The sequence below is a fragment of the Syngnathus leptorhynchus genome, chromosome 7 (assembly GCF_054491065.1).
Source record: "Syngnathus leptorhynchus isolate UIUO chromosome 7, UIUO_Slep, whole genome shotgun sequence".
Lineage (NCBI taxonomy): Eukaryota > Metazoa > Chordata > Actinopteri > Syngnathiformes > Syngnathidae > Syngnathus > Syngnathus leptorhynchus.
In genome coordinates, this window is record NC_141201.1 from 3637583 (window position 1) to 3652707 (window position 15125).

The window sequence follows — 15125 nt, forward strand, 5'->3', positions numbered from 1 at the left end:
AAAGCCTGATTTATCCTTAGGAGATCAATAAGCAGTTTTAATGCAAAGTCGTTTTTGTGTATGTGTGGTCAAAATGGCCGCCGCCCTCGAGGTCACGCCACAGCTCAAACCCCCGTAACCATGGCAACCACATCACGTGACCACATTAAAAAAATGTGCGATATCTTAAGTCTAGAAAATATGAGGTTGAAATTAGGAAGTGAAACCCTCGAGCAGAAAGAAAAACCTGCCACGCCACCGTGTTCCACCAAAGGGCAAATTCTTCAGCTATCACGTTTACGGGAGTCGCAGCTTGAAACGGTCAAAAGATGAAGGAGATTGTTAACGTTCACACCATCTGGCTTATAAGCAGCAATAAATGCTCTTATCGAGAAACAGTTTGAAGTTCATCAACTGCTGAGATGTATGGCGTATGTAGTTTTTATCTTTTATCGCAACGCCGTCCGTTCTCACCTGATTCCGCGATCAGTCAAAAACGCTGACTCCGGAGTTTGGCCGCTTCACATGACTGACATACTGACACGCACATAAATACAGCACGTATGTGTAATTTGATACCAACGGTATGGATGTGAGGATTACGATTGCAAACGGGCTTAGAAGCCAAGAGCAACCTTCAAGATAGAAATCTATCGTAAACTTTGTTTTTTATGTAGCGGAAGTTTTGAGCGCAAGTAAGATTATTCCGTTGGTAGCTTTACTTCCTGTTGTGCAAAGAACCTTGTCATTTTTAGGTTAAGGGAGGAAGTATTGTGACATACCCTGCTGTTTTTCTTTTTGTGACATTTTTGTGAAAATTTAGGTTTTAGAAGATTGTCTTTCATGACTTTGCCATATTTTAATGGTTAAGACAAAAGTTTGTCCCCCCATTGGTTGACTGGCCTTATTGGTCATGATAAAAGCAGAACAGAAAAGGGAACAAAAGAAAGAACACAACCTGTTTTGTTTTTTAAAAAAAAGCCATCTGTATTAAAAGTTCTTTTTTTTTTTTAAAAACAGACCGGCCACAGTTAAAAGGCTGGTCCAAAATTCACTTTACAATCAGGATTAGATTTGTCAACACCATGTACATTATTATCATCATCACTTGTCCAACAAAATCAAAGATTGATTGAAGAGGTCTGCAAGTGGTCGGGTGCCGTTGTTGTAATGGTTTTCCAGTACCTGTGCGTTTCAAGACTGGACGCGGCCCTAAACACCGTCAACTCAAAGGAGAAAAACAAAACAAAATGACCCAAACGTACAGAAGAGCACCAGTCCTTGAACAGAACACCTCTAGGTGTGTTGGCACTAAACAGGAACAGTTGAAGTGTGTTGAGGAGGTGGGATCAAAAAAAATAAAAAGGCACTGGACACGAGGCGGTGGTCCTCACGCCAAGTCTATTAAGATCTCCTTGTAACCCCGACAAGAAGAGAGTTGTTGCGTTATTCCACCACCAACTTGTTAGACTTTGGAACAAAAACACTCGTTTGTACCCGTCCAGGTTTTTGAGTGTGGTTATTAACAAAATATATTTTCAAAGTCTTTTTCTTCCCCTCCGTCGCCTTTGAATGTTCATTGCGTCGTGCTTGAGGGAAAATGTTTGAGTTCCCTGGTGGTCTAGAACTGGTTGGATCAGACCTCAACTGTGGACCACGCCGCAAAGATTCTCTGACCCAGCAGAATTCCTGAAGAGTGGATGGACCCCTCCCCTCCTCCACGTCTTGTTCCCCCTGCAGCATTCCTCTTCATTTTTCCTCCGAGGCCAGGCTGAGACGCCAACAAGACACACTTGCTGCAACACACTGCCACAAAAAAACAAAAACAATGGTCACCAATCAAGCCAGGACCACAAACGAGTCCCAGGATGCGGGCCAATAAAGAAACTCTGGGAGAAGCTCTGAGAAAGTGAAAAGAGCCTACGCGGTCCCATGGCAGAGAACCAACCTCCGACTTCTTTAAAGCTAATCAAATTCCAAGAACAACTCGTCTCTTCAGTTCTGTAATCGAGTCAGAAGATTCCTCAATCCTATCAGTGTGAAAAACAAGAACGAAACAAACGAAAGAAAAGAGCTGACTCAGTCTGGAAGGAACTGGTTTCGGGACTACAAGGTCACAAGTTCATGACTAACTGGACCAAAAAGTAACTAGGTCAAGAGGAGGTTCTGCTGCCAGTGTGCCACTGAGCAAGCTTGTAAATGTTAGGTGACAAACTTTGTGTGAAAGCCTTTATACGTACATTAAGCCTACACTTGGGTTCAATGGGTTCCTCGGTTTTGGTTTCTACATTAGCGACATTCCAAATGTTTAAATTGGAACATTCCATAATCCAATCTAATCTCATAATCACTGACACAATATTAAAGTCATAATTCCAATACATATTATAGGCTATAAATATGAAAGTGGCAGTGGTAACTGAATGTAGCCCTTGTGTGCCGCGTGACATATTCTTATGCTACAATCTAAATACATTTATTCCGTATTTTTCATACAAATATTTACTGTACATATGATTTAACTGCTGTGTTATAAACTCAGTGATATACTGCAGTCTTTTGCAACTTTTTTACAAATTTAGGTCATGTTGCCACCGTGGGAACGTAAGCAGAGGAGCCTCATTAATTATAAATTCATGTTAAATTCACAAGTAGCATGCGTTTAATATTTAGCAGTCACAAAATGTTGGAGGTTTTTTTTTTTACTCTTAGTTTTAATTTCCTAACCTGATTAGTGTTAGCCTATTCTTTCATTGGCCAGTGGGGCAGCTAAGATTCAGCCTCTTGAACTTTACCTAGCAACAAGTGGCCACGTGACCAGGAAGAAAAAAAAAACAATTCTGTTAAAGTAGCTACTAGGTAGTTCCATTCTGTAAAGTTTTACAATGACGTTTGCCTTTGTTGACTTGGTAAGACAACAGGATGTTAACACATTCATCAATCAGTAAAGGAAAATTGTTGAGAATATGAAATTATTTTAATGTAATGCTGAAAACGAGCTTTCAAAACGGATCCCACCAAAAATTTGGTGGTTTCTGCCTTGGCCCCCGCCCCACCCTTCCACAGACTTTTCATTTGAATTTGCCAAGGTTTTTTTTTGTTCAAACAAAGGGCGACCACAGCCTCAGCCAAACTTATGGGAGCGTGAAGTCAAGAAAGTCACGTTTATAAAAGACACAGTAGGAACGACTCGACTCACCATTGCAAAAAAAAGCGAACAAGAAGCCAAAGTTTCCTTTACAAGATGACACAGGACGAACAACATTGGTCGTCGCCATTCGGCGTGGACGCATAGTTCATCTGGCGGACTATCTCGGCGAAAAGCTCGTCCACCGAAGTCTTGTTCTTGGCCGAGGTCTCCATGAAGGGACAGTTCCAGTCGTCCGCCAGCGCCTTGCCTTCGCCGGACGACACCTCCCGTTCCCCCTCCAGATCCACTTTATTGCCCACCAAGATCATGGGCACTCTCTCGTACCGTTTCACCCGAATGATCTGGTCCCGCATGGGCTTGATGTCCTGGAAGCTCTGCTGGTTGACCAGGCTGTAGACCAGGATGAAGCCCTGGCCGTTTTTGATGTACAAGTCTCGCATGGAGGCGAACTGCTCGGTGCCTGCCGTGTCCAGGATCTCCAGGACGGACGGCGAAGAGTCCACCTCGATCTCCTTCCGGTAGAAATCCTCTATCGTAGGGTCGTACTTCTCGATGAAGGACCCCGTCACAAATTGGACAGTCAGCGCGGATTTGCCGACGCCTCCGGAGCCGAGGACCACCACTTTGTACTCCCTCATGGTTCCCCGAGAGAGCAGCCTCGTTTCCTCGCCGCCAGCAGTTGTATTCGGAGGGGAGGGGGCTCTCCAGTCGCTGGCTTACGGGGCGTGGCTGCCGAACTAGCGCCGCTCCCGGGTGTGTGTACGGCTGGGGGGGGGGGCTAACGCTCGGTTGTTCCCGAGCCACACTCAGCAATGGTGTCGTGACATGTCGAGTCAATGCTAACACCACCCGGCCTGTTGTTGTACTTGCGCCCTTCGCTTCTACACTGTTCGCTCAACTAAGCACACCGCGCTGGTTTCCCCCTCACTTTGATATAGTTAAGTGTACTCAACACGCCATCTACTTTCTCTTAGACCCTTTCAAAATAAAATCACGCGTTTCAATTTACATTGGCCGACTGCAGGTTTTTATTGACGTACCATTACGTTTATATTACAGTTTCCGGTTTTGTGCTTGCTAATTTTATCAAAGATTAGCCACGGCACCAAGCTTCCTGCCCACGCAAGCGTGCGTCTGACGTCATTCAAAGTGAACACTTTCGGTATTTTAAAGGTGCAGTAGACGCTCGACCTACTGCTGCTGCCCCACCTTGGAGTTTTGACATCATCCCCCTTGCTCACTACCTCTTGACTCACAGCATTCTTTTGTCCTTCGTGCTGTCGTGTGATGCACTTTACAGACTTTCGAGAATCAAAACAAATGTTGTGAGATGTTCAAAACAACCCTCGGTGACTACTACAAGAGTCATCCTTGTGATTTTTAATTGTCTGACAAGTATCGAGACAAAAAAAAATATTGCAATATATTACCTGTTATTACGTCCCAAACTTTCAATATGCCATAAACCTCTTGTTCAACAAGCAGGGGCGGAGCTACACTGTAGCAATGGCCTGGTCATTCTTTGGCCACCCCACATCAGAATAAAATTTTTAGTCCTTCTGACTCCTGCCATATTTCAAATGCATGCCATATTCTTCGATCATTTGATACCAGAATTCATTTAAGTTTACAAGACAAGAGTGCTGTGATTACTTTATAGGCCAAGTCTCTCATCCAACAAGTCTGCTTGACTGAAAAATTTTCACACACTGGCACAAAAATTCCATTGCCACCACAGAGTCAAGTGACTCTTGTGACCGCAGCGTGTGACACAGCATGCTTTGTTGTTGCCATCTAAAAAAAAACTTTGGCCGTATATGAAGCAACACGACAGTCGTCTTTGCCTTTTCCGCTCACTAAATTGCGCAATGATCGCTGTCAGATTCGTATCAGGACCCTGTTTTCTTTTTTTTTTTTTTTTTTTCCCCACAATCAACTGTCAAGTGTGACGTTATTGCATGTTCGGGTTCGGTAAATGTTGTTGTTCGGGTTCGGTAAATGTTGTTGGGAAAGATCCTTACGTGTTTGGGATCAGTTATGATTCAAAGCTCAGCTGCCGTGACTTCATCACCTCCGGAGGAGGCAGCTGGATCGATAGCGTTTTAATTTGTCCGCAAATTTGTCAACAGTAGAGCGAGCGCTCACACCCGGATAAAATCACACACGGAAACACACAAGAGTCATAAATACACACATCAGCCTGAATCACGAGCGTGAGTCACCGAGGCGCCATTTCCATACAAGCATAATCATTAACATTGACTTGGGTCAAACATGTGGATTGTCCCGAGGCTAATGAGATCTCCAGCACGAATCGTGTGGTGCTGTCAGGCGGAGGTGGCGCTTACTTTCACGCTGCCTAATCGGGCCTTGGATTTCTAACACCACTGTGCTAAATGCTCCAAAACACAAGATGAAAGAGTAGAGTGATGGTCACTTCAAACTTTAATGGGTCACATCTCTCACTCGTAAAGTTTGACTTGAAATGTCCTACACAAATCTGTGTAATAGACTTTTTTTTTTATTTTTTTTTTTATATAAAATACTTCAGCTCTCCCCATTTCTATCTCATAGCACCTCCACCGTTGTAATTGAAAAATGAAGTAGACTGGCCCCTTGTGTTCAGAAGAATACAAGGCGATACATAAAAGATACAGCAGACGCTTTCTTTGAATCCTCACGCTTGGCCCTCAGAGTGACGGCAGACTAATTTAAATGTCTGAAACAATTGAGCTAATTAATTAAAGGGATTAGTCGACTCCCTCGTCCCGCGGCGGTCGAGAGAGACCTTTTGAAAGAATGTGTTTTAGGCACTGTCATTTCGATTGTGGTGTGTGTGTGTGTGTGTGTTGGGGCAGGTTATTATGTGCTGTTTATAGCTTTCCCGATCTCGAATTAATTACTCCATTTTATTTTCTGTTTGTTCTCAGCCTTCGAGGCAGTGCTAGTGTGTCTTTTTGATTTATGAATTATTCAGATGGCCATTTATCATTCCTGTAGAGGCACGCGGTGACATTTAAAGTAAATTCACAGCCCCCCCCCCCTCAAAATATCATCTTGTGATGTCTTTGTAGTTAGAAATCAGTTATGAATAGTCAGAAGTACGTGTTACATTAAAGGAAACATATTTGGTCATATTTTGTATCTATATAGTAACTAGCTAACTAGCTAGATAGCTAACTGACTAACTGACTGACTCACTAGCTTACTAACTTACTCACTAGCTCACCATCTAAACTGTTAACTGTCTGGCAGCATCATTCGAGAAATATGCAAGCGGGCGTTGTGTCCAGCAGGGGGCAGCAGACTGCCGTTCAACCCTACATGTGCGCTCAGATGTTGATTGGAATGTGTGTGAAAATTCACCGAGCAGACCCCCCCCCCCACACACACACACACACACACTTGCTGGATATGAAGAAGACACAGCATCTTTATTTGGGCCCCACAATGGCAGCTTTCATACTTTATGTGGCCCGGATTAATAAGCCATACAGACCACCACAGTGAAAGAGGTCAAAGGGTGAAATGTCATTGGTGCTACGGGTCCTTCATTGTTGAAAATGTTCAATCTTTGTTGAACGTGATGTCTATGGCTCTGCAATCCATCCAAATTGCTGCTTTGAATTAAAAATTCATGCTTATTAGGGATCCAGACAATGTACAACTATCAATCTAAAATGAAAGGAATTCCTGGAGCCATCTGACAGAAAGAAGATAAACTATGAAAGCAAATTGATTATTAAGCACAATACCACTTTGTCAAAGTCATGTCAGTGAGCCATTTATAAGCTTTACCGACTCAAGAAGGCAGAAAAATAAATTTATTGCAATTTATCACATTGTCATTTTTCTTTTTTGTTCTGCAAATGGACTACTTTGAATTAGAAGAGCATGTTTTGAAGGGACAAAACACGACTCTCGACCTGTTGTGTTGCGTCATCTCCTTACTTAATCGTGACATGTCACGTCGCCGTGGTTGTAGTTGTTCACACATTGCCGTTGACTTGACCTTGAAAGCAGCATCTAAGATGTCAACAACAATTTCCTCGCTCCTGCTAACCCGCACCTCGATCCATATTTTCCATATCAGTGACTTGATTCGCAGAGTAAGATGAGACAACGGGCCGGTAAGATGAGAAAAAAGTGCTCGGTCACCGTCAAGGAGCAACAGCTAAGTTTAGCGGGGAATCCGGGACGACTGGATCGGCTTTCACGAACAGCAAAACGCTACAGAGTGTAAACAAACACATAAAAATTTGACAATCAAAGACAGAAAACGTCTCAAGTTGTCCAATCGGGGCACGTTCAGGCAACCTCTCGAGTAGAACGTCATCCAAGTATAAGGTTGCTTCAAACCAAAATAGCTGACTTTGCGTTTGGTCTCAAGCAAGGGTCCTTTTTAGCACCACCAATTTGAACATAAAAGCTGCAGCAACACTTTTAGACAGTCAATAAAAAAAGTCAGATATGTCGTAAGAATGTCAGAAACCTTATATTTCGCCTGCTCGGACCTCTTATGGTATGTAAAAATAAATAATACGGATATCTAAAATGTCCACTTTACAATGCTATATATTTATAGAAGCAATGATGCATTAAAACAATTTTAGTGCAAGTAGATAGCAAAGCTGGAGCGTTCTCTCTCTCTCTCTCTCTCTCTCTCTCTCTCTCTCTCTCTCTCTCTCTCTCTCTCTCTCTCTTTTTTTTTTTTTTTGTCTGCGTCCCTAATGTCTTCCTCCCCGGCTTTAAACACACCAAAACAAACAGCAACAGCAGGAGATAAAAAAAACAACAGTAAACTAAGTGTCAGCTGCTCCGCACATGAGGTGTCATGAATCCACTTGTGAAAACACACAGAGTTGCCAAATAGATACTTTTGGGGCGGATCATTCTTCTTCACAGGTCACTGCAAGAGAGCCAAGGCGGTAATATCATCCAAAGGCGGCGGCTTCTGAGATCGTAAATTCCGACACGTGCTTACACATGACTACAATCGGTGTGCGACAATTTTCAGTCGTGCTATTCTTAGACTTTGACACTGACTGTTATGATCGCGTTTCGTTGAGATTTAAATCGCATGATCTTATCTAGCTAGCTTAGATCCATGCTCAGCAAATTCATGGTATGGTATCTCATCATCTCAACGCATCTTTATGTCCGACATAGCATCATGTTATGTTCTCCCTCTAAGCACCCAGTTTATTAACTTTCCGCTTAGATTTCGACATCTTGAGTTTCCTTATCTCGTTGCCTCCCTCCTCCTCATTTTTTTTTTTTTTTTTTTGCATTTCACCTCAGCTGATCTCAAAGACTCAAATCCCACCCCGCTTATCAAGCAGGCCGGCCGGTCAGTACATCTCGCTCTGACACCCACTTGACCGTCATGTCGGTCCGTTTGCTGTCGGCCTTCATTTTTTTCACAAGATTGGAAAGTTATCTTCCAGCTGAGATTATTATTTTTTTTTAATGCATAAATGCAAAAGGGAAACATGTCAAGTGTCGGATATGTCAGTTTGCATCGCTCGAGGTCACGCTCAAAGCAAATGAACCCCACCTCAGAAATATGCAATTTCATCCCGCACCTGAAACTTTGTTGGTCTTTCCAGATTAAGCAAGTGGCGGCTCGAGAGCGTTGTAATGTGTGACTGACCTTTAAAGGTGATACATAGCGGCGCCGAGAAGTCAGTCTGGCAGTTAGGTCACCTGCATAATAGCGACATTAAAAAAAAAAAAAAAAAAAATCTAGTTGCCAGGCAGCGTTCACAAATTCATGTGGGACTGCCCCCCCCCCCCTTTGCACCCAAACTGCTGTCAACATGATGGACGTGTAAAGTCAAAAGCTAAACGTATAGTCCCAGAGACATTCAGCTCACTGGGTTGACGCTATGGAAAGTAACGGCCCAAGCGGGTATCTGGCCGGCTCGCGATAGCATCGTCGGGTGTTGCAGCCATATGCTGTTCATCATCCTTGACACCCTTATTGTGGACACTGCTACAATCTGGATGTTCACATTGAATGACAACATGATGGATGGCCTGCTTCCCCCTGCCACCTCTAAGCACTCATGGCCAAATGTGACATTTCTTTCATTTTGAAAAAAAAGACTAGTTCCTAATGTTATTTCCAACTGTACAATAGTCCCCTCCTTCCAATTCTGCATTAAATCCATAATGAATATACAGAACAATTTAAAACTGGAAAAAAATAAATAGCAAGATGAGCTGCAACGTGCCCAATTGGACAAAAGAGGCGGAGCCAGTAACATTTTGGTGGGATGGCCATCGTGATAGTGAAAGTCAACTTTCTATATTTTCTTTACTGTCTCTTTACTTTTGTCACTCCCATCCTGTGCACTGATTTCCTTGCTTACAGCCAATCACAAATCATTGACCACCGACGCCATTTTGAATTTTGCCCAATCAAAGACATCATAGTCTCTTATTTTAAACCAATTCACATTATATTGTATCTATATTGGATCGTTATTATCCAAGAAAACAAGGGAAGTCAATGAAAAAATGTCATCAAATTGTTAAAAGTGACAAATGACATTCCGTTCCATTCATGTGAAGAAAAACACAACGCAGCCAATGACTCACACAGTCTGAGTCATTGGCTGTCAGTGAAGTGAGAGATATGCCAAGCTGGCAAACGTCTTCCGCAGTAAATGCTTCCACCCCAAAGAAAAATAAAAGTTTGCCATTGTCGTCTACACGGGAACTCAATGTTACGTATTGTGTGACGGAGGGCGTAAATTTCATTGTGTAACGAGGAGTTGTGGCTTCCACCACAGGAAATGCAGGATTTTTTTTTTTTTTTTTTTGTGGGTCTGTTTAGTTCCCACAGTACGTTTCCCCCGTTTTGGCCGGCTCACAAAAAGCAACTGTCGAGGCAAATGCTGGCACCCCGTTGTCACGGTAACAACAAATACAGGACCACGGCGCTCTGATCCACCTGTGGTTTTATCACAAAACTATCACCAACTTGTACTCAACAACAACACCCCCCAAAAAAAAATCACATTAAAAAATATCAAGCTAATCCAGGGTGTTGCTCAAATCTGTTTTTGTGCAACAGTTTGATTGCAAATTTGGTCCTTCCTGTCTTGACTCAAAGGGCACCCACAGGTCAAGACATCAATCACCGGGATTTAAAGACGACTGTCAAACGCTTAACTTTTTGACAAAAAAAAAAAAGCCAGGACAAAAGTCACTTTCAGGCGCCCGAGCGAAGAAGAAAATCCAAAGCTTGTTTTTATTCACATGCCAAGCGGGGAGATTGGTGCCCCTTCCTGGCCAACACAAAAGATGTCTTAGTTAAAGAAAGAAGTGCTGCTCTTTTATTTTATTCCTCCCCTCAGTCCATTGCGCCTTCTCTGAAATTTTGAAAGCGAAAGGTCATTGATGACCTTTGATCTGACTAAGAAATGTTGCACAGCTTACACTTTCATTTCCTCCTACTGCGGCAAAGTGCAAAAAAATCCCCCGGCGTGGATCTCATCCATCGGTCAACAAGCCACGAGGGTATTCTGTATTTACTTTCTGTATTGGGTAAAGAAGAAAAATGTCACAGACTGAAAGCGAAGTACAACACGGCGGCGCGCTAACAGTTAGCATACCAGACACGCGAACAAACAATGGAGGACATTGAGTGCCTCTCTCGTATTAACTTTTTAAAAGTTACATTTTATCCAATGTCCTTTCTCACCATTATTAATCAACCAATAGTTGACACAGGCGGTCACCGAGGTGCTCTAATGGAAAATCAACATGTGCTATATGAAGCCACCATCTTCCAATTGACCCGTGTGGTATCATCAAGTGTCTCTCTTTTTAAAACATTTATTATTCACGTTGCAATAAACAGTTAGTCAAGTTTTAGCGACAGTATTTGCTACCAGACTCCACATCCACATATTAAACGACATCCTGTACACTGACGAGAACATTCATAACAATGTCCTATACACAAAATACTGTTGGTATTGATCTTCTTGTTTTTCTTCTTGTCTGTGCAGGTTAACAAGATGGTGGCCGCACGGCAAGCTGACAAAGCGGTCCGCAGTAGGGAGGAAGAGAAGAGGGGGGGGGGGGGCAGGACCCTCCCCCCCCCCCACTCCCCCCTCGTTCAATGTAGTGCATTTCAATCTCCATCTCAGTAAGTGTATTCACCGGACACGTCATTAGGAACAGAATCTAATGAGATCCAAAACACGTCTTGTAGCATAAATCAGTATGACAAAGCTCCGGTACTATCATTAGGTGTACCTAATGTTGTGTCCTTACAAGTCTATTATGCCCCCCCCCCCCCCCCCCCCCAAGCTGTTTAACGGCCCTCGATGGGGAACACGCTCGGTGACTACAGAGTGCAAGTTCCGATCTTTTAAATCTCTTTTTACGCCTCAGCAAATTCAAGAGCAAAGTTCCGAGTACGAGACCTCGGAATTGAGGCAAAGGCCACAATATTAGGCACGGCGTGATGATTACAAGGAGGGTGATGCTTTTGATTGACGCGAATGTTTGCGCATCATCCCTCCATCCATTTTCCGTCACGCTTATTCTGTTCTTGATGCAGGTTGTTACAGAAAGTGCTACGACTAGTCAAGGTCACGCAGATAAATACAATACCCATAAATACATATATGAATGGATGTCGACCGGGCATGAGGGATCACAACAAAATGGCGCGCATCCTTGTACTTTGGTGTACCTAATATTGTGGCCGGTGTGACACATCACAAGAGCGTATCCAGGATCAAAATGGCCCATCCCGGGTCGGTCCTGTTATCCAAGACTGTCGGGTCACATCCGCCGCTCGCCGTTTTCCACATACTCCGCCAGACTGTTAAGTGCCGTCTCCTCGCTTTTGGACTGCAGCGTGTTGTCGCCCCTCTTGGAGGGCTTCTTGGTGGCCCGCGATAGCTTCCTCCTGAACGTGTCGCCGGCCAGGAAGTAGAGGATGGGGTCCACGCAACTGTTGAGGCTAGCCAAACCGCGGGTCACCTGATAGGTGGCGTAGACGCGGTTGTTAAAGTCGCACATGGCCGGGCTTTGGAAATACAACCGGGCCCGCATGTTTAGGTTCTTCATGACGTGGAAAGGCAGGTAGGAAACGGCGAAGACGGCCAGGACGATGATGACCAGGTGGATGGATTTCTGCCGCAGGGGAGCGTTATTCATGTCGTTGCAGATCAGGGCTTTGACGATCATACCGTAGCAGGCAAAAATGATGATGAACGGGACGCAGAAGCCGAAGACGGTCAAGATCATGCTGTAGATGAAGTAACCCGGCAGTTCATCCTCGGTAGTGGTGTCGTAGCAGGTGGTGGCGTTGCGTTTGGAGCCCGTCCGCGAGTAGTAGAGGATGGGCGACATGGCCAGCACCACCACGGCCCACACCAGGGCGCTGGTGATGACGGCGTTTTTCTTCTTGAGCCGGCCCAGGGACTTAAGCGGGTGCACCACTCCAGTGTAGCGGTGCACGCTAATGCAGGTGAGGAACAGGATGCTGCCGTAGAGGTTGACGTGAAAGATGAAGCGCTGCAGCCGGCACAGCACGTCGCCGAAGATCCAGTCGGTTTTGTTGAAGTAGTAGAAGATGAGGAAAGGGAGCGAGAGCACGTAGCAGAAGTCGGCCAGCGCCAGGTTGAACATGTAGACGGAGATGCCGCTCCACGGGCGCATGTGGCACACGAACATCCAGATGGCCAGGCTGTTGCCCACCAGGCCCGTGATGAAGACCATGATGTAAACGGTGGGCAGGTAGTAGAACTGGAAACCCGTCTTGGTGAGCGAGCATCCTCGCGACTGATTGTGTAGGTCGCTCACGTTCAACAGGGAGCTCAGGTTCAGGTCGGAGGTCATGGTGGCCGTCACGGGCAGGGGTTTGACCTTTGACTGGAGAAAATCAAAGACAACATTGAGGAAGCAGACTGATTTGACTGTATTTCCTTGAAAATCCTTTACTCGATTCATTTTTTTCGATCAAATGTTCTTTTTTTTTTGTTCTGACCTGGCTGGAGCTAAACCTCCTTAGACTGCTGTCATGAAGGCTAAATCAACAGCTGGGTGCAGCCAAGGTGTGTGCTGTATTTTTCGTTATCTCTTTAAAACACAATCAATGAATCCCACGCAATCGGAATTATAACAATGAATTCATCAATTAATATGTTCATCTCGTCACAGGGGAAGGTGTAGCCGCAGCTTGGCTCTGTTTGGTTTGAGGTAATGATACTGTGGGTACTGAGGTAATAATCGGTAGGCAACAAACACACACACACACACACACACACACACACACACACACACACACACACACACACACACACACACACACACACACACACACACACACACACATATGGACTGACACAGTGGGCAGTTTTCCAGCACCCAATTTCTGGATATTGTTCAAGGGCATATCATTCGAACCTGAAACCTGTTTGCTTGCAGTATGGACCCTATTATCACTTTACACACAAAATATATATATATATATATATACACACACCCGCATAAAATTTTCACCATATTTTTTTAACTGCAACAGTTACCTGCGTGCATTTATTGCATTCATTTGCAGAAGTAGTTACACACCACCTTCACCTTTTTGCGGAACACGCACAAAAAACATGTACTGGATCACACACCCGGGCGTAATGTACTCACCACTCGGTTCCACTTGTAGCCCACATTCCTATTCCCGCTTGGGAGATAATCACAAAGAGCAAGGCTGAGTCAGGTGTCTCCGCTCCGTCCGTGAAGGCGCTCAGAAAAGTTGCGGACTTTCGACCTTGCATGCGCTGTTGCACTCAGGCTCTGTGTGTGTGTGTGTGTGTGTGTGTATCTGTGTGTGTGTGTGTGTGTGTGTGTGTGTGTGTGTGTGTGTGTGTGTGCGTGTGCGTGTGGGAGACAGTTACGTCCTGGCTACTTGTGCGAGGAAGCGGAAGGTGGCCAGCAGCAAGACGGCGGTCGTAGAGGGACAGAGCAACAGAAAGAAGGAGACAGCTGCAGGAATTGGCATGAATGAGTTGCAGAAAGAGAGAGAGAGAGGGAGAGAGAGAGAGAGAGAAAGAGAGAGAGAGAGCGGGAGGGGAGGTGCACAAGAGCCACAAAAAAAAAAAAATCACTCGTATTTCCCAGACCGCCTCCTCTACCTCCTCTTCTGGTTACGGAACTCGAGCCTGTGAAATAAGCGAGAGATTATTGAATGATCCCTCATAATAATAACCCATATCTCAGATACGTGCAAATCATATTTAGTGTGCCAGTGCTTACAAAACAAGACATTGAAAGAAAAGGTTATTAGCCGCAGTATGTTGAATGTATTGTATAGAGTCACAATATTAGGTACACCACAGGCGCTGTGGCCATCTGGAATTTTGGCAGGAACATGTCTGGATTTTCCCCGAACAGTATTTTTGGAATGTCTTTTGTGATGATTTTCATCGATTTGTGTAGGTATGCACGTACTTAAGAGAGGGGTGGGGCTTTATAATTGTTCCGCTGTCCAAAATGATCCTCTGCAGGAGTTACGAGATTCCAACTGGGGCGGCGGACTATAAATAAAAGCAACAAGCTCATCAGGATTGTCACTTTTGTGTCTCCTGCAGGACCAGACAACACAATGCGCAAGAAGACAAATGGTGCTTGGCAGCAGGCGAGAATGCGGACCAAAAGGTTAAGTGAATAATGTTGTGACGCCAAACATCCCGAAGGCCGTAGCAAGAATCCAATGCAGCTTATTGCTGAAATGGCCATCGAGAAACTCGGACCAAAGCAAACCGGATGACATCAGCTCTTTAAAAATGGGTAAGAACTGATTTTTTTTTTTTTGTGCCCCTCCCCTAAAATAAATACATCATGGGACAACTTATGGGCCGATTAAGTACAATTACTCGTATGTTTATTTTGATCTCGAGCAAGTCTAGTTTGCCATGTTTAAGAATTTGGCAGCTCTGAGAAAATAAGCTAGATTTTTAGACCAGGTAAA

The 15125-nt window shown here is 44.4% G+C and overlaps 4 protein-coding genes across 8 annotated transcripts in view; 2 read left to right on the forward strand and 2 right to left on the reverse strand.

Moving 5' to 3' along the window:
• The window catches only part of dhx36 (DEAH (Asp-Glu-Ala-His) box polypeptide 36), a 50149-nt gene extending 38933 nt beyond the window's left edge, over nt 1-11216 (forward strand). The window contains exon 30 of the transcript XR_015066638.1: nt 11152-11216. The gene's annotated coding sequence lies outside the window, so the exon portion shown is untranslated. The remainder of the gene's footprint in view (nt 1-11151) is intronic.
• Nucleotides 924-4112, reverse strand: LOC147054192 (ras-related protein Rap-2b). The gene is made up of 2 exons (XM_085915935.1): nt 3179-4112; nt 924-1785 (listed from the first exon to the last, which is right to left on the reverse strand). The coding sequence occupies exon 1, from the start codon at nt 3766-3768 to the stop codon at nt 3217-3219; it is 552 nt and encodes a 183-aa protein (XP_085772061.1). The 5' UTR covers nt 3769-4112; the 3' UTR covers nt 924-1785; nt 3179-3216.
• Nucleotides 11217-11243: 27 nt separating the features above from the next.
• igsf10 (immunoglobulin superfamily, member 10) overlaps nt 11244-15125 on the forward strand; it is an 83915-nt gene continuing 80033 nt past the window's right edge. For 3 of the 5 annotated variants that reach the window (XM_085915917.1, XM_085915923.1, XM_085915921.1), the window contains exons 1-2: nt 11244-11291; nt 14746-14944. The gene's annotated coding sequence lies outside the window, so the exon portion shown is untranslated. Of the gene's footprint in view, nt 11292-11458; nt 13358-14745; nt 14945-15125 lie in introns of those variants that run through there. The other 2 variants (XM_085915919.1, XM_085915920.1) reach the window with 2 other exon arrangements.
• On the reverse strand, nt 11458-14043 carry p2ry1 (purinergic receptor P2Y1). Its single transcript, XM_085915930.1, has 2 exons — nt 13802-14043; nt 11458-13030 (listed from the first exon to the last, which is right to left on the reverse strand). The coding sequence occupies exon 2, from the start codon at nt 12995-12997 to the stop codon at nt 11936-11938; it is 1062 nt and encodes a 353-aa protein (XP_085772056.1). The 5' UTR covers nt 12998-13030; nt 13802-14043; the 3' UTR covers nt 11458-11935.

What these genes read in the sequence shown, in the direction of transcription:
- LOC147054192 (XM_085915935.1), bottom strand. Translation starts at nt 3,768, where the DNA reads ATGAGGGAGTACAAAGTGGTGGTCCTCGGCTCCGGAGGCGTCGGCAAA.
- p2ry1 (XM_085915930.1), bottom strand. Translation starts at nt 12,997, where the DNA reads ATGACCTCCGACCTGAACCTGAGCTCCCTGTTGAACGTGAGCGACCTA.